General features: G+C 25.9%; 1 protein-coding gene across 1 annotated transcript; it reads left to right on the top strand.

The window, feature by feature from the left end:
• The first annotated feature begins 2,698 nt into the window (after nucleotides 1-2,698).
• Nucleotides 2,699-19,983, top strand: LOC145841263 (papilin-like). The gene is made up of 6 exons (XM_082948628.1): nucleotides 2,699-2,807; nucleotides 4,337-4,633; nucleotides 13,910-14,827; nucleotides 17,127-17,208; nucleotides 19,028-19,158; nucleotides 19,904-19,983. Exons 1-6 carry the CDS (start codon nucleotides 2,747-2,749, stop codon nucleotides 19,981-19,983), a joined length of 1,569 nt encoding a protein of 522 aa, XP_082804754.1. The 5' UTR covers nucleotides 2,699-2,746.
• Nucleotides 19,984-25,454: the final 5,471 nt, after the last annotated feature.

Below are 25,454 nucleotides of genomic sequence, written 5' to 3'. Positions count from 1 at the left end.
TGATTGTTACTAATACTAAACATTTATATCCGAGTAGGTGTCAAATATACACGAAGGATCATTTTTGCACGGATTGAAAACTTTTTTGATTTATTTTGTATTTTTACTTACTATTACCATCACCCTTAAGATTAATCGGTAACTTTCTTTTTATTCTTCTTATTTTTATTTATTTTTTTTATTTTTTCACATTTATTATTTATTTTTAACTATCAGCCATAACCCTTACCCATAGTCGGTACTTTTTGTTAATATATTTTTTATTTTTATTTATTTTTTCTCTGTTTTTTTTATTTATTTTATTTTTTTACTCTCGTGCAAAAGTGACCCTTCGTACTTACTTATTACTTATTATTTTACTAAAACTTGTTAAAATAAAGCTACAACAGTGTGCTAATATTTTTTTTATAAAATATAACTTTTATTGTCATTTATTTTCTACCTTGAACTCTATACTTTTTGTAATTGGTTTAACTATATATAACCGCTCACAGTATTATTGTTGGTCAAAATTAGATAATAAGATAAAAAGCTAATGATATATACAGTTTTTCACAACTATATATTTTTCAATTAGTTAGTTTAAAAATATTACATGAAAGCAACAGATATCTGAGCATCCATCACATATACTATAAATGTTCTAGGTTTTAATTAAAATAAATACACATTTAATAACCTCTAGCGTTTATTATGCAGACTGACTAATTTAATTACTACTTTTTTAACTTTGTTGCTACTATTTTGTACTTTATTTAATATTGTGTCTATTTAAAATTCATTATTTAAAATCAGTATCTACTTGTCAAAATTTAAGACATTAATTTTTCTTGAGCAATAGTAGTAATTTCATGATATAGTTTCCTTTGTTTTATAAATTTAAGTTTTTTTTAATTTCAATGTGTGAAAATTACTTGACATTAGTTATGCAACTGGCATTTATTTAATTTTTCTTTAAACTTAAAAAGAATGAACACAAGTTTTAATGCAACATTAATAAAATTTACTCATTATACTATAAAAGCATACCTAATAATTAAATCGTCACTTCATATATTTCATAAACAACTGTAAATTAGGTACCTATGGTAATAAGCTTTATCTTTTCTTCACAAAACTTAAAATGTTATATTTGCTGCATAAGGTTTTTCTAGTCGAGGCAAATTTTAATATAAGTTGATCAAACTCAAAGTACTGAATAGAAGCGACAAGAGTAATTGAAAGTTTTGTAAGTTTACATATAACATTGTATATAATTTGTATTTAGGAAGTTGTCAATGTGTTTCTTCTCTTTTTACGTGACCGTTGACATACATACACACAATATTACTTGCATATTTTTATTTAAAAGTTTTTTATAAATACATGGATGAATTTCAAATTCATTTTGTTAATGCATAAGAGTTGCACAAATAAGAGTGTTTATTTTTTATGCTTGGTGTTAAACTCAGATTTTAAAAATTCAATTAAATTTTAGTTTCTGATTTAAAGGAACGTAAAATTAAGACTGCTTTATGATAAACTTTATAATTATGTTAATTTTACGGTACATTTAAAGCTTAATTAAGTTTTTGTTTTAGGTATATTGAATATTTACAGTAAAAAAGATATAGTAAATAGAATACATTATAGTAAAGCCAGTTTATGAGTATGTTTATAAATAAAAGTATTCTTTGTTGTTTTCAAACACTTAATAAATAAAATTAATTTAACTTAGGCAAAAGTAATACTTGCCAAAAATTTATTTAGTTTAAATGTTTTTTAGAAAAACATTAGTCTAACTATCCGTGGTTGAAATATTTTGAGTCACTCACACAAGAATTAATCTTTATCTAAATTTTAAAACCAGAACTGTATTAACAAAAATTTTATGTTGTAAAACTAAAATGCCTAAAATTTTACTGTGAACGCCACGTATTTTGAAAGGTTAATATATTCTTACTGAAAATATACTTTAACTTTTTTTGAACAAAAAATTCATTTTTAGTCGTTTGTACTATAGTTGCTTAAACAGAAAAAATGATATAAAGTTATTAATGAATTGTTTACTTACCTAAACTAAGTCTTGTTCTTTAAGTCTCAGAGAGCATTCTAAAAATTGACATATCTTGGAGTTTTTCAGGATTTTTATCTATTTAAACTACAAATCCTGAACACAAATTTTTTTTTTTGATAGTTTTATTGTTTAACTACCATTAGTTGTTTTTACTACAAAAGTCAGTTTGTATCTTTGTACTTATTTGTTGTTCGAGTAAATTAAACTATACCTAGTAGGATTTTTTTTTCAAGAATATTTAAACATTTATGGTCTAAAAATAAAAAAATATTTGTTTAAAGTTTGCAATTAGACAAACATTAATTTATTTTGCATTTTGTTAATATTTGTGTTTTTATAGTACCTTAACAACTTCAAAATAATTAGAAATATAGGAAATATTTCAAAAATACTAAAATTATGTTTTTTGTTTAAGTACTTAATAATATGCTGTGTAACTAAAGTTTTAATCAGAAAGATTTATTATTTTAAACATAGCACTAACCTATATCAACGTCTAAATAAAACTTTTTACTTGAGCTTATTTAGATATTATTTAGATATAGATAAATACAACTGTCTTGAAACAAATAAGTTATCCACACAAACAAACTTTTAAAGTTTTTATATGATTATTGTGTTTGTCTTTTATCTCACAGTTAGTCGTATTTTTTAAATTTTGAGTCTTCTCAATCATCAATTTATACCGGTATGTACAAGATTGTGTTTTTGTTCTTCGTTGTCACTGGAATGATGAGTCCCAGCTCTGAAGGTATGAAAAATATATGTTTTTTTTTACAAGCATTAAAGAAATAAAGCTTTGATTGATACTTATGATATAAAGTTAAAAACATTTTTACATTAATTGAAGATATAAAGCAGTTAGTAAATATGTTAAAACAAAACTAAAGTTTTGGAAAACCTACAAGTTTGTACTACTATAAACTATAAAAAGTTAACAATAAAAGTATGAAAATGAATATAAACTCTAAGCTTATTACTAACAAGTAAACGGTGTATAGTTAAGATAAAAATAATTATTAAAATAAGTTGCTATTACAATAATCTTACTATATTTAATGTATTTGCTGCTCTGCTGGTCTTAAAAATACAATAAAAACTATTTGTAGCAAAAGCTGAAACATTTGAAATAAAAGGTGGAAACTTTTTTGCTGCTTTGAAATTTTTGCTGTTTTTTCAATTCCTAATAGCGATGTTAAATTAATTCATTTAAAAAATATTATAAAAGAAGTTATCTTGACGTAATTATTATACTTTAGAAGTATTTAAATAAATTTATTGATGCTTTACAATTTCATAAAAAAATTCTAAAACTAACAAAAAACAAAATATTTAACAGTTTTCTTAGTATTTTTATTACATATTCTATCTGTAATATAAGTACAGCGGTTATGCATTTCCGTTTTTTTTTACTTTATAACAATAACTTCGATGTATATACACTTTTGAATTATGTTTTTAGGGGACAGTTGATTTCTTTTATTAAAAAACTTGTGTTAAATAACCTAAAAGTAGTTTACCGGTGTATTGTATAATCTCTCAACAAAAACGTATACGTATATTTACAACTTAACAGTAATTTAAGACACAACTTAAAAATTCATCAATTAAATTATAAGAGACAAAACAGTTTCATAATCAGAATAAAGCATGCAAATTAAATTCTCTAATTTTAATGAGCATTGTAATATGCATATATTAGTCTTTTTCAACAATTTGTAAATTTTTTTGTTGAATATCAAAGATAATGAAATTGATACTTTTATCATAAACTATTCAAAAAAATTAAAATATAGTGTATGTACTGTTAAAATTATTATCAAAAAAACTTAGGTAAAACCTAAAATCTTTAATTTAATATTGTTTTTATGCTTTAGGTTGGTAATTAAAGAGACTATCATAGAAAAGTAGTCGAATAATTTTACTCTTATGTTAAAGTTTAGTTAAACTATTAGTTTTACACTTATAACTTATCAAATATAATTTTACGAAAAAATGTACATTATTTTACTATAATGATGCAACTAGCAACACCAAGTATCTTTAAAATTTTACTGCTACTTTTTTGCTTAAAAAACAAAACTGTTTTAACGCATAATAGTTTTCAAATGTAAATATTTTGTTTAAAGCAAAGTTATGAAACTTGTAGTTACTCATAAGTACTCAAGCAGTCTTGTAAACTTTTAGCTAATTAAAATTATTACATATACTTTTTAAAATACTTTTTTTCTAATCTTTCACCACATACTTTTTAAACGCATCACATATTTTTAAAAACAGACAAAATTCAACTAGTCGAAAATGATTGCAACTTGCCTGCGGAAAGTGGACCTTGCAAGGCGTACTTTACAAATTATTTTTACAACAAAACCTCTGGTCAATGTGAACTTTTTATTTATGGAGGATGCGGAGGTAATAGCAATCAGTTTTGGAGAAAAGAAGAGTGTGAAAAAAATTGTATTGATACTATAGCAAGTAGATCGGTAAACAGCTGTGTAAAAAATGGTGCAGATAAATCGGAAACAGAAAACAATACAAGTACTTTAGAAAGCAATCAAATGAGAAATAATGGCAGAAGTTTAGTTAAATACTCTTGTTAAATTAAAGTTGTTTTGTCTACTTTTTTTTTCGTAATTTGTTAAACGTAATTTTTTGAGCTTTTTAATTTAGTACTAGTTCTCAAACGATAATCTTGTTTTAATACCATATGCATACGAGCCTTAAAAAAGATTAAAAAGAGAAATTATTCGATACTAAACGTTAATAAATATAAAAATTTTCATTGTAACTTCTGATAATTGTGATTTTTTTACTGCTGTTCAAAATAGTTTAAAAAATCATTTTTGAACTAAAAAGGTTGTGTCAAAATTGTATTAATACTGTTTCCAGGGACTGAAGAAACTATTTGCGAGCTTACATTTATTTGAAAGGTTTGTAGGGTCATTTCAATTTTTATTTAGATAAATTCAACAATATATAAATAATTTTAGTTATTACTGTATTTATGCAGACTGATTATTTAATTTTGTACCTTTTATTATTTATTGTTTTCCTTTTTAAGTGGTTTGTGATACTATTTAAAAATAACTATTAAGGGTTGCGCTGCTTACAACTGTATATAATTTTAAGATGTTTAATAATTTTGAGCATAAAGTTTTTCGAGTCAGTAGCAATGATTATACTGTTAAATTTTACTTTATCTTATAATGGTTTATAAAAATAAACTGTAGTTATATGAACATGTAATAAGTAATTCATACTAAACAATTTGTCAAAAACATATTTCTTTATACTAAAGTTGTGTAAACACATTAATGTAACAGTTTGTGTAAAAATAAAATAAATAAAAAAATAAAAATATATTTTTACGTACAATTTGATTGTTATTCTTAAAATTATCAGTTATTTACAAGTACCAAACAAGTTATTTACAAATCACAAAAATTCATTTATTTAAATCTTATTCTTTCCAAAAATTTGTAGTTTTAACCCCTCTACTAGTTAATTATCAAGTTAACTTTTTTTGTCGCCAAAATATTTATTACCTACTTTGGAAAACACAGATGTAGAAAAGGATTTATCTATAAGGTTTACTTAGTGTTAAATATAATAAATAAAACATCGTTTAAAGTTTAAGCCTTAACAAAAATCTTAAAATTTACGCAATTTTTAGCAATAAGTTTAGCTTTTTTACAGGAACTTTAAAATCTTAACGCTTAAACTGTGTATAGTCAAGGCTTATTTTAGTATATAATAAAAATGCATAAAATAATAGACGGAAGCAGACAGAAAAATAAAATTTTGTCAATTTACATGTGATTTCTGCATGTAATTTATGTTGAGAAAGTTTTGATGTGGTTTTCTCATTAAACGTATTATTTTTTTGCAATTTCAAACAAATAAATTTTTAGAAATGATTTTATTAGTGTATAAAAGTTGCATAAGTAGGATTTTTTTTTTTTTTTGAGTTTTAGATTCTCAAACTTCAGTTTTTAAGTTCAAATATAATAAAGGTTTTCATTTAAAGAAAACAAAAACAAAATCACATTGTTATAAATTGTATGATTATGTCCACTTTCATTGTGAATTTAAAGCTATTAAAGTTGTATTAAGTTTAATTAAAACTAATTAATTAACCTTTTGTATTTAACTTTGTTTCAGATACAGTTGTGAATAAATTGTGTGAAAGCTTATTTTTAGTATAAGTGTGTTTTATACAATTTTTCTAGTTTACAAATAGGTTTTGCATATCAACAAACCAATTTAGGAAAAATTGACATTGGCCAAATACTTTTCAAGTTTGAAAGCTTATAACAAAACTAAACTGAAAAAAAGTCTGGTTGCCCGTGTTCAATGTATTTTAGGTAAAACACATTTAGCATCAATCTATATTTAAATTTTGAAACTAGAAATGTGTAAAAAAGTGAACTTATGATACAAAACTATTATTCTTATAACGCGACTGTAAAGGCGACATATTTTAACATTCATTTTTGTTGTTAAGAAGTGTATATTTTGACTTTTTTTTGAACAATCAGTTTTATTAATTTGCTAAACACTTATTAAATTTGACAAAAAAGTATTATTAAAAGTATTAACCAACGGCTTATTACTTCAAACAATAGTAATTATATTTTAGTTTAACTAAACTTGAATAAATAAGTTTTAGTATGGTGCTTTAGCTGTGAGAAAAAATAAAAATCTATAATGAAATTGTTTTTTTTACATTAATATGTCACTAACAATACTTTGTTTTTTGTACTCTTTTTGTTGTTCAACTAAATTAAATTTTAAACTTTTTTATTTAAATATTTAAAGGTTTATGATCTAAAGTTGACAATTATTCTGTTTCAATTTTGCAATCAGACAAACAAAAAGCTATTAAAGCACTTAGTTTCATACTTGTTTTCTTATTTTCCATTAACTGTCTTAAAAGTACTAGAATTATAGGAAATATAAGAAAACCGTTGTAATGTTTATAATTTTAGTACTTTGTAATACCCAGTGTAACGAAACTTTTAATCAAGCAAGTTTGTTATTTTAAACCCAGGACTTACCTATCTCAAAGTTTGAATAAAGATTTTACTTAAGCTTATTTTGATCTTATTCGGATATAGATATTTTACAACTATCCTTAAAGACAAACTAAGTTGTTCATCTAAAAAAAAGTTTAATACAAAAAATTATTTTAATTTTTGTGACAAAGACGTACTTATTTTAGTTTATGTTATGTATTAAAACTGTTCAAATTGTCGTACAAAGTTTTAAAACGTTTTAATCAGTAATACTTTTTATTTTTACCTTAGAGTTTATAAACATTTTCTAATTTGAGTTATCCAAAAATAAAGTTAAACGAAGATGTACAAAACTGTTTTGTTGTACTTCATTGTAATTTGAATAATAAATCTTAGCTCTGAAGGTAAAAAAATATTTTTATTAATTCGTGTTTATACATTAAAACTTAAATATCACAGATGTTCTTGTGCTAAAACTTTATTTCAACTAACGGCGTTTCACTGCTCTCAAATAAATTTAAGAACAGATCTACGGAGTCTATAAAATGTTAACACACATTAGAAAAAAAGCAGAAAAAAGCATGTATAATTATGTATAGTGTTTATCTAGGTAGTAACTATAAATGGACTTTATGGTTTAAAAACAAAGTTTGGGATAAAAGCATAAAATTATAAAATTATCTACAAAAAAAACAAATTTAATAAAAGTAGGCACTAACCTCAAAAAGCTCTAAGAATAGGCAGGTTTTAAAAATGAAAATTAAATTGAGTTGTGCAGAAATGTTACGTCATAATAATTTTAACAAATTGTTCAATAATTTATACAGCTTGAAAACATGAAGTATTAAACTTGCAAGTACAGTGCTTCCTCGCTAATCCGGCCAAGTTGGGCACGATTTTTTTGAAAATACGGCCGGATTTGCCTTTGGCCGGATAAGAACAAAATATCGCTTTTTTTACAAATTATCTACCTTAGTTACATTATGAATTTATATAACAAAACGTACTATAAAATTTCGTAACGTAAATAACGTAAATTAAACGATGGTATTTTCTAATAGTATTGGGCCAGTTATTGGACAACCCTTTTCACGTTCCTGACGAAACCAAATGTAAAGGGCGCTGTCTAGCTTGTCAAAGACGCCTCCCTCTACTTTTTTTGCCGTTTTAGCAGCTCCAATTAGTCCCAGCTCCTCCTTTTCGGCTTTAAACTTTTTCAAATTTTCTTCGCCTCTCAAAATTTCATTTAAAATTGACTTACCAATGTTAAACTGGCTCATTATAACAGCTTTAGGCACATTATTGTTTGCCATTTTGCAAACTTTTAACTTGTTTTCCATTGTTAGTTGAACGCGTTTTCGTTTCTTTGCTGTTTTATCCATTTTTTAACCAGATATGTTGATTGTAGTATATTAAAGTGTAACTTGCTTAGCAAAGACATAAAAATTGCAAATGAATAATAAACAAGTTTGTTACAACTGAGCGGGAAAAGTATGAAAAAAAAACTTAAGATTATACAAATGATACTTTATTATGACGTAATAATATATTGCTTGTATACTTATAAAACGTAAATTGAATACTTTTTCGAAGTAAAATGAAATTAAACGCTAAAAACGCTAAAGTAAATAAGTCGACTTCTCGACTAAAACCGGCCGGATTAGCGAGGAACCGGATTAGCGAGGACCGGATTAGCGAGGAAGCACTGTATATGTAAGTTTTGTGAAATAAATTAGTACATAAGTAGACAGAGTTATTTAAAGTAGAATCGTCGGTTATGGGGACAGATATTCGATAAATCTTGCCGCTTATTCAGAAGTAGGTCTTTATCTTCTGCTGCAATTACTGCTCTTTCTGTATTGCAAGTTGGGCAAATTCTACTTACTCCGTTGGATGCATGTTTTATCTTTGAAACAATACTCCACTCCATGTTTGGCCTTTTACCGTACCTGTGAAAAAAACTCCAGACATAATCCGATAAACGCGTGCTTTGTTTTTTATTTATATTTTTAAAAGTATGTTTATGATTAGCATATCTATCCTTGAAACTACCTGCTGTACTTCCGATATAAATTTTATCTGGGCCCTTACTTTCAACTTTATCTTTATAAATAACATTTTTAATTGAACAATTACCTTTTAATGGGCAGTTATCTTTGTTTAATTTACGGCAATTACATGTTTTAGGCATATTACTTAACTTATTACTATTAGGGTTAGTTGGTTTTGAATATTTATTTATAGTTTTATTGTTATGCATTTTGCTTATACTTTTAGCGCTATTGTCGCTTACTTGTTCTAAGTTTTCTTTTATCATTTTAGAAATACTTCTAGTTATACGTTGATTATTATAATCTACACTATTGTTAGTACTATTGATATCGATATTTTCATTATCATTAATATTAAAGTTATCATTATAGCTTATATCTTTAATGTTTAAAGTTTTAATATGTTTTACATTATTGTTACCATAATTAAAATTTTTACTATTAGGATTATCATTATTATTACTGTTATTAAAATTATTATTATTATTATTACTGTTATTATTAATTTGATTAGTATAATTAGAAATATTGTTCATATCTACGTTATTACTAACTTTATTACTAGAGTTATTATTTGTATTAGCTTTGATATGTCTATTTTTAAAATTTGAAATTACTGTTTTGTTGTGCGATTGTATTAAAGTTTTAACATTACTCATGCAACTATAAGAAATTTTAACTGTCTTTCTATTAAAAATTTTGTTATAAAAGTGGCTATCGGGGAAGTGTTTATCGACTAGCTTTAAAAATTCTTTACCTAAGTTTATATTAACTGAAGAGCAATATGGAGGATTATACCACATTATATGTCGGTTACGCGGTTTTTTGCGTTTTTTATCTACATCTAATTTTTCATACTTTAATTTACATTTAAAACCTCGATTTTTTAATTCATTTTCGTACGGTGCTTTTATTTCGTTAAATATCTTTTCATTCGAAGAGAGGGTACTTAGACGTTTTTGTGTCATTACCGGGAGGCATTTTTTTACATGGTAAGGGTGGTCAGAATTAATATTGATAAAGTTTAATAAAGAATTCGGTTTACGGTACGGACGGTAAGTATTATTAGATAAATTTAAAGTAACATCTAAAAAATTCGTTATTTGCGCTCCTATTTCTAAAGTTATTTTAAAACCTATATCAGACATCAATCTAAACGTTGACTTTTTAATTTTTTCGTAAACAAGAGGTTTTGAAAGATCAATAACACCGAGTCCATCATCTCTATACAACCCACAATTATCAAAAATACTTTTGAGTTTATCTAGGATGTATAAGCCTACAAGATCGCATACCTCCGCTCCATGAAAACTACCCATTGGTATATCAAAAAAACTATCGGTATCATTTTTCTTCCATACATCATCACCCGAAAAAAGCAAAGAGTCGCACGAATGGAATATAATGTCTGTATCTGATTTATTAAAATTTGAAAATTGGGATGCATAATCTAGTGCGTTAATTAAGTGCGCTTTTGTAATAGACGGGTAAAATTCGACGATATCAAAGCTAATAAAACGCTTACTACTTTTATTGTTAATATTATTAAACCATTGTAATAGTTCACCAGTGTTTTTCCATTGGATTAGACTAGTGGCTGTTCTTACGTCTTTAATTATACTAGTTAAAATTTGTTTAGATATTTTACCAATATGCGTTTTACTTTTACTTATTAGTCTGCACTTGACTGTTGCAGGAAAATTATCTTTATGATCCTTTACTGTTATATATGCTTGCGATCTTTCTAACTTAGGTATACGTTTACCAGTAATATTATTTTCATTTAAAAGTTCTTGTGCACGGGAGTCTATCGTATCAGCCGGATTATTGGTACATTTTTTATAGTTTTTTGTGATATTATCTAAAAGTAACTTATCATAATTTTTTGGACTGATTTTATACAAATTATTAGTTTTGTCTGCAAAAATAACAAGTTTATTAGACTTTTTTATAGAATTAATCTTGTTACGTAAATTATATTGAAAGTTATTAGTTTTACCGGGTTTAAGGTCAATTTTATTAATTAAATCAATTAATTCAGATTCAAAAGGTATTAATTTTACACAGATTGGTGCCGACTTTTTAGTCGGGAAAGGCAAAGATTTACTTATTGTACTTAATTTACTTGTGTTCAAATGAGCATCAGAATTATCGGTAACATGGTTTGTTTTTATACACAACTTTTGTTCGTAATAAAATGCACGCCATCTCATCTTTTGGATGAGGGCGTTTGTGTAATGAAACAATCTAACCTGATAAGTGTGCTTGTTCGCCAAAGGGATGTTTTTAAGGGAACCATCGAACTCAAGTACTTCAAATATGCTTTTTTTCTTAGGATTCAGCATTCCTCAGAGATCCTCCAATACAAAAGTACCAGGGAAAATTATAAGATGTAACGTTATAAGGCGTTAAATCCTGGAGATCCTGATAAGCTAAGCTTATCGGAATGTATATCACAGATGTTCTTGTGCTAAAACTTTATTTCAACTAACGGCGTTTCACTGCTCTCAAATAAATTTAAGAACAGATCTACGGAGTCTATAAAATGTTAACACACATTAGAAAAAAAGCAGAAAAAAGCATGTATAATTATGTATAGTGTTTATCTAGGTAGTAACTATAAATGGACTTTATGGTTTAAAAACAAAGTTTGGGATAAAAGCATAAAATTATAAAATTATCTACAAAAAAAACAAATTTAATAAAAGTAGGCACTAACCTCAAAAAGCTCTAAGAATAGGCAGGTTTTAAAAATGAAAATTAAATTGAGTTGTGCAGAAATGTTACGTCATAATAATTTTAACAAATTGTTCAATAATTTATACAGCTTGAAAACATGAAGTATTAAACTTGCAAGTATATGTAAGTTTTGTGAAATAAATTAGTACATAAGTAGACAGAGTTTAATTAAAAATGTTATTTATAAAGTTAAAGTTGAAAGTAAGGGCCCAGATAAAATTTATATCGGAAGTACAGCAGGTAGTTTCAAGGATAGATATGCTAATCATAAACATACTTTTAAAAATATAAATAAAAAACAAAGCACGCGTTTATCGGATTATGTCTGGAGTTTTTTTCACAGGTACGGTAAAAGGCCAAACATGGAGTGGAGTATTGTTTCAAAGATAAAACATGCATCCAACGGAGTAAGTAGAATTTGCCCAACTTGCAATACAGAAAGAGCAGTAATTGCAGCAGAAGATAAAGACCTACTTCTGAATAAGTGGCAAGATTTATCGAATATCTGTCCCCATAACCGACGATTCTACTTTAAATAACTCTGTCTACTTATGTACTAATTTATTTCACAAAACTTACATATACTTGCAAGTTTAATACTTAATGTTTTCAAGCTGTATAGATTATTGAACAATTTGTTAAAATTATTATGACGTAACATTTCTGCACAACTCAATTTAATTTTCATTTTTAAAACCTGCCTATTCTTAGAGCTTTTTGAGGTTAGTGCCTACTTTTATTAAATTTGTTTTTTTTGTAGATAATTTTATAATTTTATGCTTTTATCCCAAACTTTGTTTTTAAACCATAAAGTCCATTTATAGTTACTACCTAGATAAACACTATACATAATTATACATGCTTTTTTCTGCTTTTTTTCTAATGTGTGTTAACATTTTATAGACTCCGTAGATCTGTTCTTAAATTTATTTGAGAGCAGTGAAACGCCGTTAGTTGAAATAAAGTTTTAGCACAAGAACATCTGTGATATACATTCCGATAAGCTTAGCTTATCAGGATCTCCAGGATTTAACGCCTTATAACGTTACATCTTAAAACTTAAATATATATTTATGAAATAAGAAACATTTTTTACACTAATTTAACACGTAAATTAATTAGTAAACATTTGAAACTAATAAGTCGAAACACTACTACTTTTAATGTTTTTGTTGATTTATTAGTTTATAAAATTAACGTTAACATAACTTATTACAAATAAAAATGAAAATTATGTTGTCGTAAAAAATATACTTAAAGATTAACTTTTGAGTTATTAGAATGACTAAAAAGTAATATATCGGTGTAAGCGTTACTAAACAAAAAGAAAACTTACATTTGAAACTTTAACTATAACTAAACTAACAACTAAAATAAAGTATAAACTTTACATTATAGTACAAAATAGTTTCAAAATTTTAATAAATAACAACTATATGATACATAGGTTAGTCGCTAACTTTCGGTAGCGTAGAGCTCTGTATTATGCGTTATTTAGTCTTTTAAAACAATTTATATAAGTTGTTTATAAATATTTAAGATAGCAAGAGTTAATATTCTTACCACAAAACGTTTCAAATAAAAACCTAGTGCATTAAAAAGTAATAGAATTAAAAAAAAAACCTAAAAGCTTTAATTTTATAGAGTTTCCTTATTTTATGTTTATAACCAAAAAGAATTCAATTTTTATGGTAGTCGACTAGTTTTATGATTTTATTTTTTTTTAGTTTTTATTTTAAGTTCACATAACAAAATTTTAAACATAAAAAGTTGTATATTATTTTACTATAAAGCAAAACCAAGTTTTTTTTAAACTGTACTGACATTTTTATTTATTTAAACAACACAATTTTTTCAGTATTAACCATATAAAATTTTTAAATATAGTTGTTTTGTAAAAAACATACAAGTACAATTAAAAAATTAGTAGGTCATCGTAGCGAAATGAAAACTTTTAATTAAGAAAGTCAATAGTTTTTAATTTCATAAATAAAGTTTTCCTAATCTTTACTTTAATACTTTATACATATTATAAACTTTTAAAACAGACAAAAATCGACAAGGTAATATTTGCAACTTGCCTGCCAAAAGTAGATTGTGCTATGCAGCTTTTCGTAAGTATTTTTACAACAAAACCTCCGGTAAATGTGAAACTTTTATTTATGGAGGATGCGGAGGTAACAGCAATCGGTTTGGTACAAAGCAACAATGTGAAGAAAAATGTTCAGACAAAAATCAACAAGAGGAAAATGTTTGCAACTTGCCTGTCGAAACCGGACCTTGCAAAGCATGGCAGCCTATGAACTTTTACAACAAAACCTCCGGTCAATGTGAAACTTTTATTTATGGAGGATGCGGAGGTAATAGCAATCGGTTTGGTACAAAGCAACAATGTGAAGATAAATGTTCAGACAAAAATGAACAAGGAAAAAATGTTTGTACCTTGCCTGCGGAAACCGGACCTTGCAAAGCATGGCAGCCTATGAACTTTTATAACAAAACCTCTGGTCAATGTGAAACTTTTATTTATGGAGGTTGTGGAGGTAATAGCAATCGGTTTTGGAGAAAAAAAGAATGTGAAGAAAAATGCTCTGACAAAAATCAACAAAGTAACATTTGCAACTTGCCTGCGGAAACAGGACCTTGCAAAGCATGGCAGCCCATGAATTTTTACAACAAAACCTCTGGTCAATGTGAAACTTTTATTTATGAAGGATGCGGAGGTAATAGCAATCGGTTTTGGAGAAAAAAAGAATGTGAAGAAAAATGCTCTGACAAAAATCAACAAAGTAACATTTGCAACTTGCCTGCGGAAACAGGACCTTGCAAAGCAGCGGTTCCAAGTTATTTTTACAACAAAAGTTCTGGTAAATGTGAGTTTTTTAGATATGGAGGATGCGGAGGTAATAGCAATCGGTTTTGGAGAAAAAAAGAATGTCAAGAAAATTGTATTGATACTGCGTCAAGTAGCTCAAATAGATATTCTTGTGTATTTTTTTTGTTTGCATGGCCTTTATCGGAATTTATTAATTAGCTATTAAATTCGTTTATTAATTCATAATTTCCGTTCGTAAATTTAATAATATGAATTAAATATTTTGTTCCTAAATTAAATTAGTTTATAAAATAATAATATATGCACTAACTTTAATTTTGTATATTTAAGGATTAAAACTCGTTTATAAAAACTTTTCTTTTTACTTCCGTTATTTGTGAACTTTTTACTTATGTCTGATGATAACTAATTTAAAGAAGTTTACTTTAAAGAATATCAAAAATAAATTTGGATTAACACTGTTGCATCCTGTTCATTAAGCTGTTGAAGACTTTAATTTATTTTTTATAAAAGTTTTACCAAAATTCTATCTTAAAAAATGTTTTTTTTTTTCAATTTTATTTGATAACAATATTGATTGTTAAACTATTTCATGTTGTTCAATATTCTTAGAATTTTTTTTTTCTTAATTACAGCAAATAAAACGCTAAGAAAATTTTGTTTTATGATTTGCAATTTAAAGACTTTTTGATCGCATTGTTCCCTAAAAATTCAAACTAATATAGACAACGTCAACTACTAGTGAATAGTTCAGATTATACTGAGTTTTGCATTTTACTAAGTATACTTGTGGTAAACTTGTTTAACAACAAAAATATTAGAAATTTTGTATTTTAAGAAAACTAAAATTTATGTAAGAAATATTTGAGAATTAGCTTAAATTAAATTAAACATTAGTACGTTAAAACTATGTTTTTTAAAAACCTGTAGTCTAATTTGTAGTTTTTTTTATACATATTTGAAAATTTTAGATATTTTTATTCATATCATTAAAGGTATAAACGGAAATGATAAATATAATAAAAGCACTACCAATTGATAACAAGATTGTTAAATTCGATTAATTTTGATTACTTATTTTGTGTATTTTTTTTGCAATGGTATAGTTATCAAATACTTGATTCTACTACACTAAATTTTGCGGTAAAGTATTTTTTTAAATTAAGTAAGTAGAAGATTGCTTCATGACTAGTGATGTACCGGACCCGGATCCGGACTTTTTTTTCAACTTAGAATCCGGCCGGAACCAAATCCGGACTATTTTTTCAAATTAGGATCCGGCCGGAACCGGATCCGGACTTTTTTTTTCATATCAAGATCCGGCTGGATCCGGATGTCAGACAAAAATAGCAATATCCGGCCGGATCCGGACCCGGATAGTGAGTCCGGTACATCACTAGTTCTCACATAAAAAGTAGAGCTTACATTTGTAGTTTCAAAATTTCATTTCTATAATAGCTTTTGTGATAAAAAACTATGAATAACTTTAAATTTAGTATAAGGAAAATTGATAAAAAGATAAAGTACATCACAGAAACAATATCTGGTAGCTAAGATTAAAATCTATTAAATAAGATCAATTTGTAAAAATCAAGGAGGACCCATCTATAGCCTTACCAATCTAAAATCAATTAAAATCAAGTTCTTGAACAAAATTAACTAGAAAATCACAAAATATTGAATACTAAATCAGCTCAAACTCATTCAAAATCTAAAAGAAAACTATCCTGAGTTTTTAAAAAATCTTAAAACTAGCCTAACTATTTGGTAGTAAAGTTTTTAATTTTACAACATAGGTAAAGAGTTGGATTTCTGAAATGTTTATTTCATAGTTTAAATGTAAAAAATTGTAAACTAGTCACGTGTTCAAAATGAACCAATCACGGTAGGTGTTTAATTTTAACTGACGAATATGACTATTTTTAATTTACAAAGGGTTTGTTTAAAAAAAATTCTTTTCTGTATGCTCTTTTTTACTAACTAGATCCGAACCGGCCGGATCTCTGTTAGGATCCGGTCGGAACTGGATCCGGACATTTTTTCAAATTAGGATCCGGTCGGAACTGGATCCGGACATTTTTTCAAATTAGGATCCGGTCGGACCCGGATCCGGACTTTTTTAATACTTTATTTGAAAGTTAAACTCTTTTTGAAGAAAGCGTTTATTTTATACAACTTAAAATGAATATTATTCTACAAGTACTCGACTTGAATAAAAATAATTTTAGCTCAAAAGCTAAGTTTTTTAATAAGTTAAATAGTGTAGTTTAAAGTCAGAACTTTATTTCTTTTAGTAATTTGAACTTTAATACAAACTTTATAGATAATAAAATATATCTCTTGTAAAAACCTTGTTAAAATTCGTTACACTTATGACTTAAGAATCATGAATAAAAACTTTATAATATTTTTTCTGTTATTCAACGCAGTGAAAATTTCCTTCTCCTATGTGAAAATAAACAGAAGCTCTGCTAAACACAAACTACTTTTAATTTCGTTTGATGGGCTGAGGTCAGTCAGTTTGTTTGTCACTTATTACTTTTCAACTCAAAGTCTATTATCTTCGTAAATTATAAACTTAATAACGTTTAACAATTAACGTTTACTAGTTATATTCACGAGATACTTTATATAAGATTTTAAAAACTTATATGTGTAGTTACCTACTTTGAAATAACTTAAAAAGTAATTGACCCTTGACCCTCGTAACTAGATATCACTCGTTTACTTTACTAGACAATAAAACATTAATCTTTGCCCTCCTTATTATTCATTGCCTTCTGAATTCCAAAGTAACCTTCAAGGGGACGATATCGCCCACTTTTGGAAACTCTGCTTTATGTTCTATTTAGTATTTGTTTTGTTTTATCGACATAAGAAATTTAAGTTATTAAATTAAAACATATACATAATCCAGTGTTTATAAACATAAACAACAGTTTAACAGTTATCTTACGACTTTCAAAAAGAGAAATTTAGCTTAGTTAGGGACGTAGCTTGGTACGTTTCTGCAAATCTACAGAAACGTATACTTATGTGCAAAAAAACTTAGAATTTTTAGTGTCGTAAAAATTAAACGAATTAAATACATCCAAATTGTAACATTTAGCGCGTTAAAGCTTTTATTTGTCAAAAAACTGCATTGCAAAATTGATTCTAATGGAAGTTGTAGCTTCAAAAATTAAAATCATACAATTAATGTAGATAAATGTTTTTGAGTTAAATGGTGACTTTTTTATACTTATTATTAATGAATGTTTTCTGGGTTTACACAAGTGGCATGACATAAAGTGTCATAGGAGGCGTGGAGCGCATAGGATTGCCTTGTATACAGTTATGACTCGTACTTCAACACTTCATTTTTGATGTATTAACATAACTGCATATTTTCGAGTTATAAACAATAACATTAGAAGTAGTTTAAATTGCTGTGTTCCCGCTAGGACGTTATCATGCGTTATTTCAGATGTTTTAATTTTTGCAGATTCGTAACTTTTTTAAGCTAGCTACGTCCCTGGTTTGGTGTGAAAGCTTTTTAAAGTCAGCGTAGAAAAAAAAATCTTAATGAAAGTTTACAATGAACCTAACGTACCTTTCTTATATAATATACTATGAAACTCATTATTAAAAGTTGTTTGGAAAAGAACTTCTCAAGCTAATAGCAGCACTTTAGATAAAATCTTTTTTTCAATTAAAAAAACTTAGGCAGTAATTAAAATATATTGTATGAAAAACGTAACCTTACTAATTTATTTACATGATTAAATTTTTGTTACTTCATACAACTTTTAAGTATGTTAAAAAGAACAATGAATTAATCATACAAAAGTAAAATTTTTGTAATAGCAAAATTATAATTTAGAAAATAATACTTTATAACATTACGTGTACTAGTTTTATTTAGTAAAGATATATGCAAAATTTGAAAATTATCAGTGAAAGTGAGAGTTAGTATAAATTGTGTAAAAAGATATAAATCTATGTCTGTATAAAACTTTTTTAGTTTTATAATATTCTCACTTTGTATGTTTTAGAGACAGCATTACAATGGATTCTTTTAAATTTGTTGTAAGTTAAAAATTATCGAAACGTAGTGGATTATTTTAAAGTTTATACTGTTATAGAACTCGGTCAAATGTTTAGTAAATTTAACAAAAAACACAAAACACTATTAAAACAATAAAAATTTGAAAAACTTTTCTTCAAACTTAAGTCAGGATTAAGCTATACAAGTTGCTAAATTATCTAATTCAAATAAACAGATAGTGATAACAATTACGTATAAACTGACCTTTAAAGGTGTTTACAAAATATCAATTTTATCCGCCAGATGGGACTACGCGTCGCGAAGACCCAATCTGACCAGTTTCAAGTATTTGGAGGAGAACGGGGTGAAGGCCGAGTACATGAAAGCAGCCATGCCGACACAAACCTCCCCCAATCACATGTCCATCGCCACTGGTATGAGTAATAATGCAGTTTTATATTGACTGAAGTATTCATTGTTTTATGTTAAAACTTACTTCACGTGGTATTCCAACATATTTTACTTCGGACGACGCTGCACAGTTCATAAGGTAATATCAAAAGTTTAGAACTTGCTGAAAATGGTAAAATAATTAGACGAAGATTTTTCAATTTAAAAGTTTTCAAATCAAGGTATTGGAATAGTAATTACTGTTTTTCAATGTTTGATTTGATGTTTTAGTATCTAAATATTTGTTATAAAAACAAACTTACTTTAACTTGTTTGTCGATAACACTAAGCGACAAAATTATATCGTGTGTTTTAATAGACTAAACAAGCATAAGAACATTTAGAAGGAAATGAATTAAATAAAAATCAGCATTAAGAGCTTTAACTTTTAAAGTGCTTTCCTTTATAGCATAAAAAAAAAACGAATATATTATTTATAGTTTCGTTGTACATCAATTCTCCCAACTATGATAAAATCCCTAAAACCGATTTATAAAAAGTACTTTATGAAACTTGATGTGTTAAGTACTAAATAAAAAACAGGCTTTAAAAAACTTTAGTATTAGGCTTGTGACTGACTAATAGCACATAACTACTATATACTATAAAATTACTACAAAAATTTATGATTTATTAGTTAATAACACTTTATAAACAAATTAATTGAAATTGAAGTTTATAGATTATACAAATTACAAATATTTAAAAATAATCACATACGTCACATAGGTCAGTACGTGGAATCTCACGGAGTAACCCACAACTGCGATTACAACATAAGCACTGGTTCAGAGTTGGTAAAATGCTAATAGTTACTATGGTAATTCAGCAATGAAGCGTATAAACTTTGGTTTGTTTTAAGTTAGTAATTTCACGCTCGAGTAAACAAAGCAGAGCTTTTAACATGTCTGCACTGGTTACAAGCTGTCCTCGTTTTTTACCGCTCTCACCAACAATGAGTGGTGGGATAATGGGGCGGAACCCATATGGATCACTGCAGTCAACCAGGTGTTAATTGTTTTTAACAAACTGATACAGTTTGCTTCTCTTTTTTAAAAAATATTTTTTTTCTACTTATCGGTTAAGGATTTCTTAAAAAAAAATTTTTTAAAGTACTCAGTTTAAAATTAGGTTTTTTGGCAAATAGCTACAAGTGTTTAAAAACAATTAAATATAAAATTATTACTTAAGTAATAATAATAGTAATAATGTAACAAAGTATTTCTTATTGTTATACAACAATTACATAAAATTTAGCATTATCAAGTACAGTCACCTTTCGCGAATTTACGCATATTGTGTCACAGCAAAAATGCATAACTGTACAAGAGAATGTAACTTAACAAGAGGTAGAAAGTATACTTGTATATTGGATATTTTTGTTTATAATGTGTTTAATAAAATACAGTTAAGGTTTTTTCAATTTACTTATTTGAAAAATAGTTTAAATACAAGTTGTACACATATATGAAAAAAAAAATGTTTATATGTATCAAGATTTTTCTCTAATACGATGCAAGACAAGTTCGATCTTGAGTGGATAACAGGTTTTAGGTAAAAGTTATTTTGCATTTAAATAAAACTTTATACAATTACTATCTTGAGGAATTGAACATTGTACCTTATCTGATTTAAAGGTCTAAAAGGCATAAGACACTTATGGTATAAAGAGAAAGAGTAAAACCATAGAGTTAAGTAGGTTCAATATGGAAAGTACAAACTAATAATGCCAATTTTTTATTTTCAAATATTTACTTTAAATTTTCTTGAAACGTTCCTTTAATTATTGTTGGCAAAAAGCATGGAAAAACTGTTCTTGAAAACACCTAAAAAATTCAATATTTTTTCAGTTTTCTGAGAACTCTAAAATGCGTTACTAAACGAGTAGTAGAGTAGACTGTACATTGTAATATTATTTTGTATCTAGAATGGTGTTAAATACTCCAAGTGATTGCAATTAAGGTAAATAAATATTTAGCTAAAATATACTTATTTATATGCAACTAAAATTATTTGTAATACAATTTTTAATTTAGTGATTTAGTAATAAGCGTTATTATAAAGACTCTGTGAAGATTTAACAAATAATTTTAGCTTTTAAAAGTAATATAAAACTGAAACAAGTCTAAAATTCTTACACAAACTTTATGAAGTTTTCTTACTATTTTTCTAATTTCAAAAAAATTAATACTGTTTAGCATACTAAGCTTAAGTTAAAGCTTTGTAATATATTTAGTAACTAAACTGAACAAAACTTCAAAAAACTACACCACTTTTTAAATATTTGTGTATTTTTAAAGTTTAGTTATGATTTTTTCCCATTAGATTAGTTTGTTTTAACTTTTTATTTGATTCAAAGTTTTACACAGACAGAATATTTAATTAATTTTAAATAAAATATAAACATTAATATAACCAAGTTATAAATATTTAGTCTTAAAAAAGTTACATATAATGTTCTTTTTTATTTTCAATTAAAGATATTTTAAAGTAGCTAGTATCCAAACACTAGTGTTATAAAATACACACAAAAAAATAAAGTCTAGTGAAATGTAAATAAAAATGAATACTGTTATAAAAGGATCTAATTAAAAAAAAAAACTTTGCAAAGTATGTGATTGTTTTTGTTAAACTAAGTTAAGTTAATTCTTTTTTCATCTCGGATGCTTTTCTGCCAAGATCTTTATCTAGGCGGATCCTAATCAAAAAAAGAGATGCAGATCTGGCTGGATCGAGTTTATTGAACAATTCAAAAAAGCATGAGTTAATTTTTTTTAGAAGGAGAATGTTTGTTTTTAAAACAAATCACACTAACTAATATCAAAAGCTATCCTGAAAGTAGCAAACAAAACCTTTAAGTATAAAAGCATAAACAAAAACACTGTATTATCACTTTTTTAAATTGTAATTGATGTATATCGTAAAAATTTAACTCTTTTTTGTTGATATAATAACTATAAAATTGTTTAGTGTAAGTTATTAAGAAAAAGTTTAACTCAAACTTTACTAAATATATTTCTCTAAGTTTAAAAATTACTAATTTCACTTAAAAAATTATTTATTTTAAAATAGACTACTATCAATATAAATTTTAACTAAAAAATTTCTATTTTTTTGATTAAAATGTATTTCACATTCTTTGTTGATGATTTGTTAAGTTTATTTAAAAAGAGCAGCTATTTTTCTACAATAAAAAGTATATCCAACTAAACTAAGTAAAATGTAGGTTTCTCTAGTAATAAAACAAAAAAAAAACTAAACTTCTTTTCCGAAAAGTAAAAACAAACGAATCACTTTTTTGACTGCATTAGATTATTTCGGAAAACAAAACGTAGTTAACAAAAATATTAAAATTAAACGTTTAAACAAGTGATTTTTCACTTTTTAGTACATAACTAATTAATCTTGTTAACTTCTTTAAAAAATTAAAATCTTATCTGAAATTTTAATCTAGTTAAAATTGATTAAAAGCTTATTTATAATTCAAAAAACTATATTGTAAATAACTAAAAAAATAGTTTAATTTATTAGTTTTTTGTCCTATTGTAAGTTCAAAAAAAGAGTTTTAGTAAAAATGTTTGAATGTTTAAAATTTGAATTTTTAAATAACTAACATATTATTTAAGTTTATCACTTAATTTTAATTAACTGCAAAAAAGTTTTTAAATTAATTGTCTACGAAACTAAAAAAATTTTGATGAGTAAATGAAAAAATACTTTTTTCTTACATAAAATAATTTTTAACAACAATATAAAAGAGTAAACATTTTAAACAACTCTAGTCATTCAAAAACAAAAAAAAAGGTTAATGTAGTATAAAGTACGTTAAACAATAAATTATAGTTAATTAGTAACTTGCTAATAATGCAAAATTTATGATAATTTTTTATAAAACACTTAGTCACTCTCTGACTTATTGTATTGTTTTATTTGCAGTAGCATAGAACATAAATTGTAAGAAATGTAATATTAAAATTTTAATTGTCTATTAACTTTTAAAACTTTTAACACTAGCTTATAAGATGAAAATGTTATACAGTTTAGTTAAAAAAAATTGCAAAAACTTAAAACTTTCACTTTACATTAAACAGCTTAAGAAAAACTAAAGAAAGATTTTACTTTAGTAACTATTTTTTGAAAATAAAATGTTCTTAATTTTGCTAAGAATTTAATTAAACTTAAGTTGTTTCGTTAATTTTAATGAGTTTTCATAACATATATTTTCAATGCGAGCTAAGTTTTAAAGAGTGTAATCACAACTGCAATAGTTCAAAAGTATACTAAAAAACAAAACTTATATATCAAAGTAAAGTGTTAAACTGGTTCAAGTGTACGTAGTTTTTTATTGCGTTATAGTAAGTTACTCTAGCGGTTTATGTAAAATAAAACAAATAAGTTTAACATAATTAAAATTAAATCTTTAAACCGTATTCACTGGTATTATAAGGGCCTAACAATTTTATCTTATTACACCTTCTCCAACTTATGCTCTTGATTTTTCAACTAATTTATAAAAATTTAAAGTTAAAACAACGGATATTGCTAGCTTTATTTTAAATAACGAACAATTTTATCTACGTTTTTATTTACATCGTCTAAACATTACACGGCTAAAAACAAACACTGTAAAAATAGGAAGAAAATATGATTACATAATACTTTACTTCCGTCTCGCTCAGAGTTTTGTTTGACGTGAAGAGAATCACCGACGCCTTCTCCTGTACAGCGTGCGACCTTTCAGCTGGATGGGTTTGATGGTCACGTGACGTTTCGCCTGACTGCCCTCACGTGACATTCCGCTGCTCACTTGACGTTTCGCTTGACTGCTCCCACGTGACATTCTGCTGCTCAAAATTGCTTCTATTTCACCGGCTTCTCGACTGTGAGATAAGGTATATTTTTAAAATTTTAAGTTTATACTGTATTGATGCTTGTTAAAATTTTGAAGAATACATGTGTTAACTTTAAGTAATGTGATACTGTTATCTAGTATTGATAAAAATTAATTAATATTGTTGTAGTAAAATTGCAAAAAAAAATCAAAACTTAAATGAGCGTTTGATAAAAAAAAAAACTTACTTCTAGTAATGCTGTAATTATGAAGTTTTCTGAATTTTTTTAAATACATACTTTTTGTCCGTAATAAGTATACACTCTTATTCAAATACAAAAGTTCAAACAAGTTTATAATGTATACTTACGTGTACAGCTCGGTTAACAATGCAAGAGTGCAAAAGTACTGACATGCGAGAGCAACATCCACGAAGTAACGGGAAGCTCCCAGGAAGTCTTCTATGTAATCTGTGTCGATCCTCAGGACAAAATAAGCTGCCGAGGTTATGAAACCACAGACTAATGGAATAACTCTGAGTCTGAACATGACAATTTTTATATTGAAACTTCCTGTTTTATATAGAATAAGTTAATGGTAAAATGTTTTTAAACTTTTTGATTACGGTTTTAATATTAACGATTTTAAAAGTTCTGTATAAATCAATTAAAGTTTTCTTTCAAAAGCTTTAGATTTTTGATTTCATTAAGTTTACTTATTTCTAATTTACTGTAATGCTTGGTTTTACAACTTCATATTTTTACGATCTTTTCAATTAAGAATTTTCTAAGTGTTAATAGTTTTTTGTTAAATTATAAATATAGTCTATCGATTTTTTAGTCAATAAAAATTTTAAAAACTTATCTTTTCAGTTTTTATTTAAACGTTTAAAAATAATACTAACTGTGCTTATGCTGTTCATATATTTGTAACTTATACTCTTTTAAATCTAAACACTTAAAATTTACCAAAACAGCATAAAGTTTTACTCAACTTATTAAACAAGGTTTCTGACAACATATGTTAAGTTTAATAAAAAATTATATACTAACACGACTCAAGCATTATTATGACATTCCTAATTTTATGTTTCTTAATTGATTTATTTTTAGTTTAAAGTAATCGAGTTATAAGTTTTTTGAACTTAAATTTATATAAAATTTTCGAATGTTTCCACTATATAATAAACCGAACTGTAAATTAGTTTTCTGACTAACTATGAGCTAGACACCAACTATATATATATATATATACTTTCTGTAAATTAAAAAAAGTTGTTTCAAGCCTTTTTTTTTTATGTTCTTGTTGGTAAAAAAGCATTTAAAAGATTATATGTGAAATTTTAATACACAAAAACAATGAACAGCATGAAAAAGTTTAAACAAAAGCTTACGGTTTATCGCATTCGAAAAAATCTAAAGTATAACAGACTTTTTTAGAAAAAATCTT

Source organism: Thalia democratica, chromosome 7 (assembly GCF_965202585.1).
Source record: "Thalia democratica chromosome 7, ktThaDemo2.hap1.1, whole genome shotgun sequence".
Lineage (NCBI taxonomy): Eukaryota > Metazoa > Chordata > Thaliacea > Salpida > Salpidae > Thalia > Thalia democratica.
Note: the sequence above shows the minus strand (reverse complement) of the source record. Positions and strands in the feature narration are given on the sequence as shown.

Bases quoted from the DNA above. Each gene is read 5' to 3' on its own strand.
- LOC145841263 (XM_082948628.1), top strand. From the start codon at position 2,747: ATGTACAAGATTGTGTTTTTGTTCTTCGTTGTCACTGGAATGATGAGT. The intron at 14,828-17,126 runs GTAGCTCAAATA...TATTCAACGCAG, and splicing joins TTGTATTGATACTGCGTCAA to TGAAAATTTCCTTCTCCTAT. The intron at 17,209-19,027 runs GTCAGTCAGTTT...TTTATCCGCCAG, and splicing joins ATTTCGTTTGATGGGCTGAG to ATGGGACTACGCGTCGCGAA.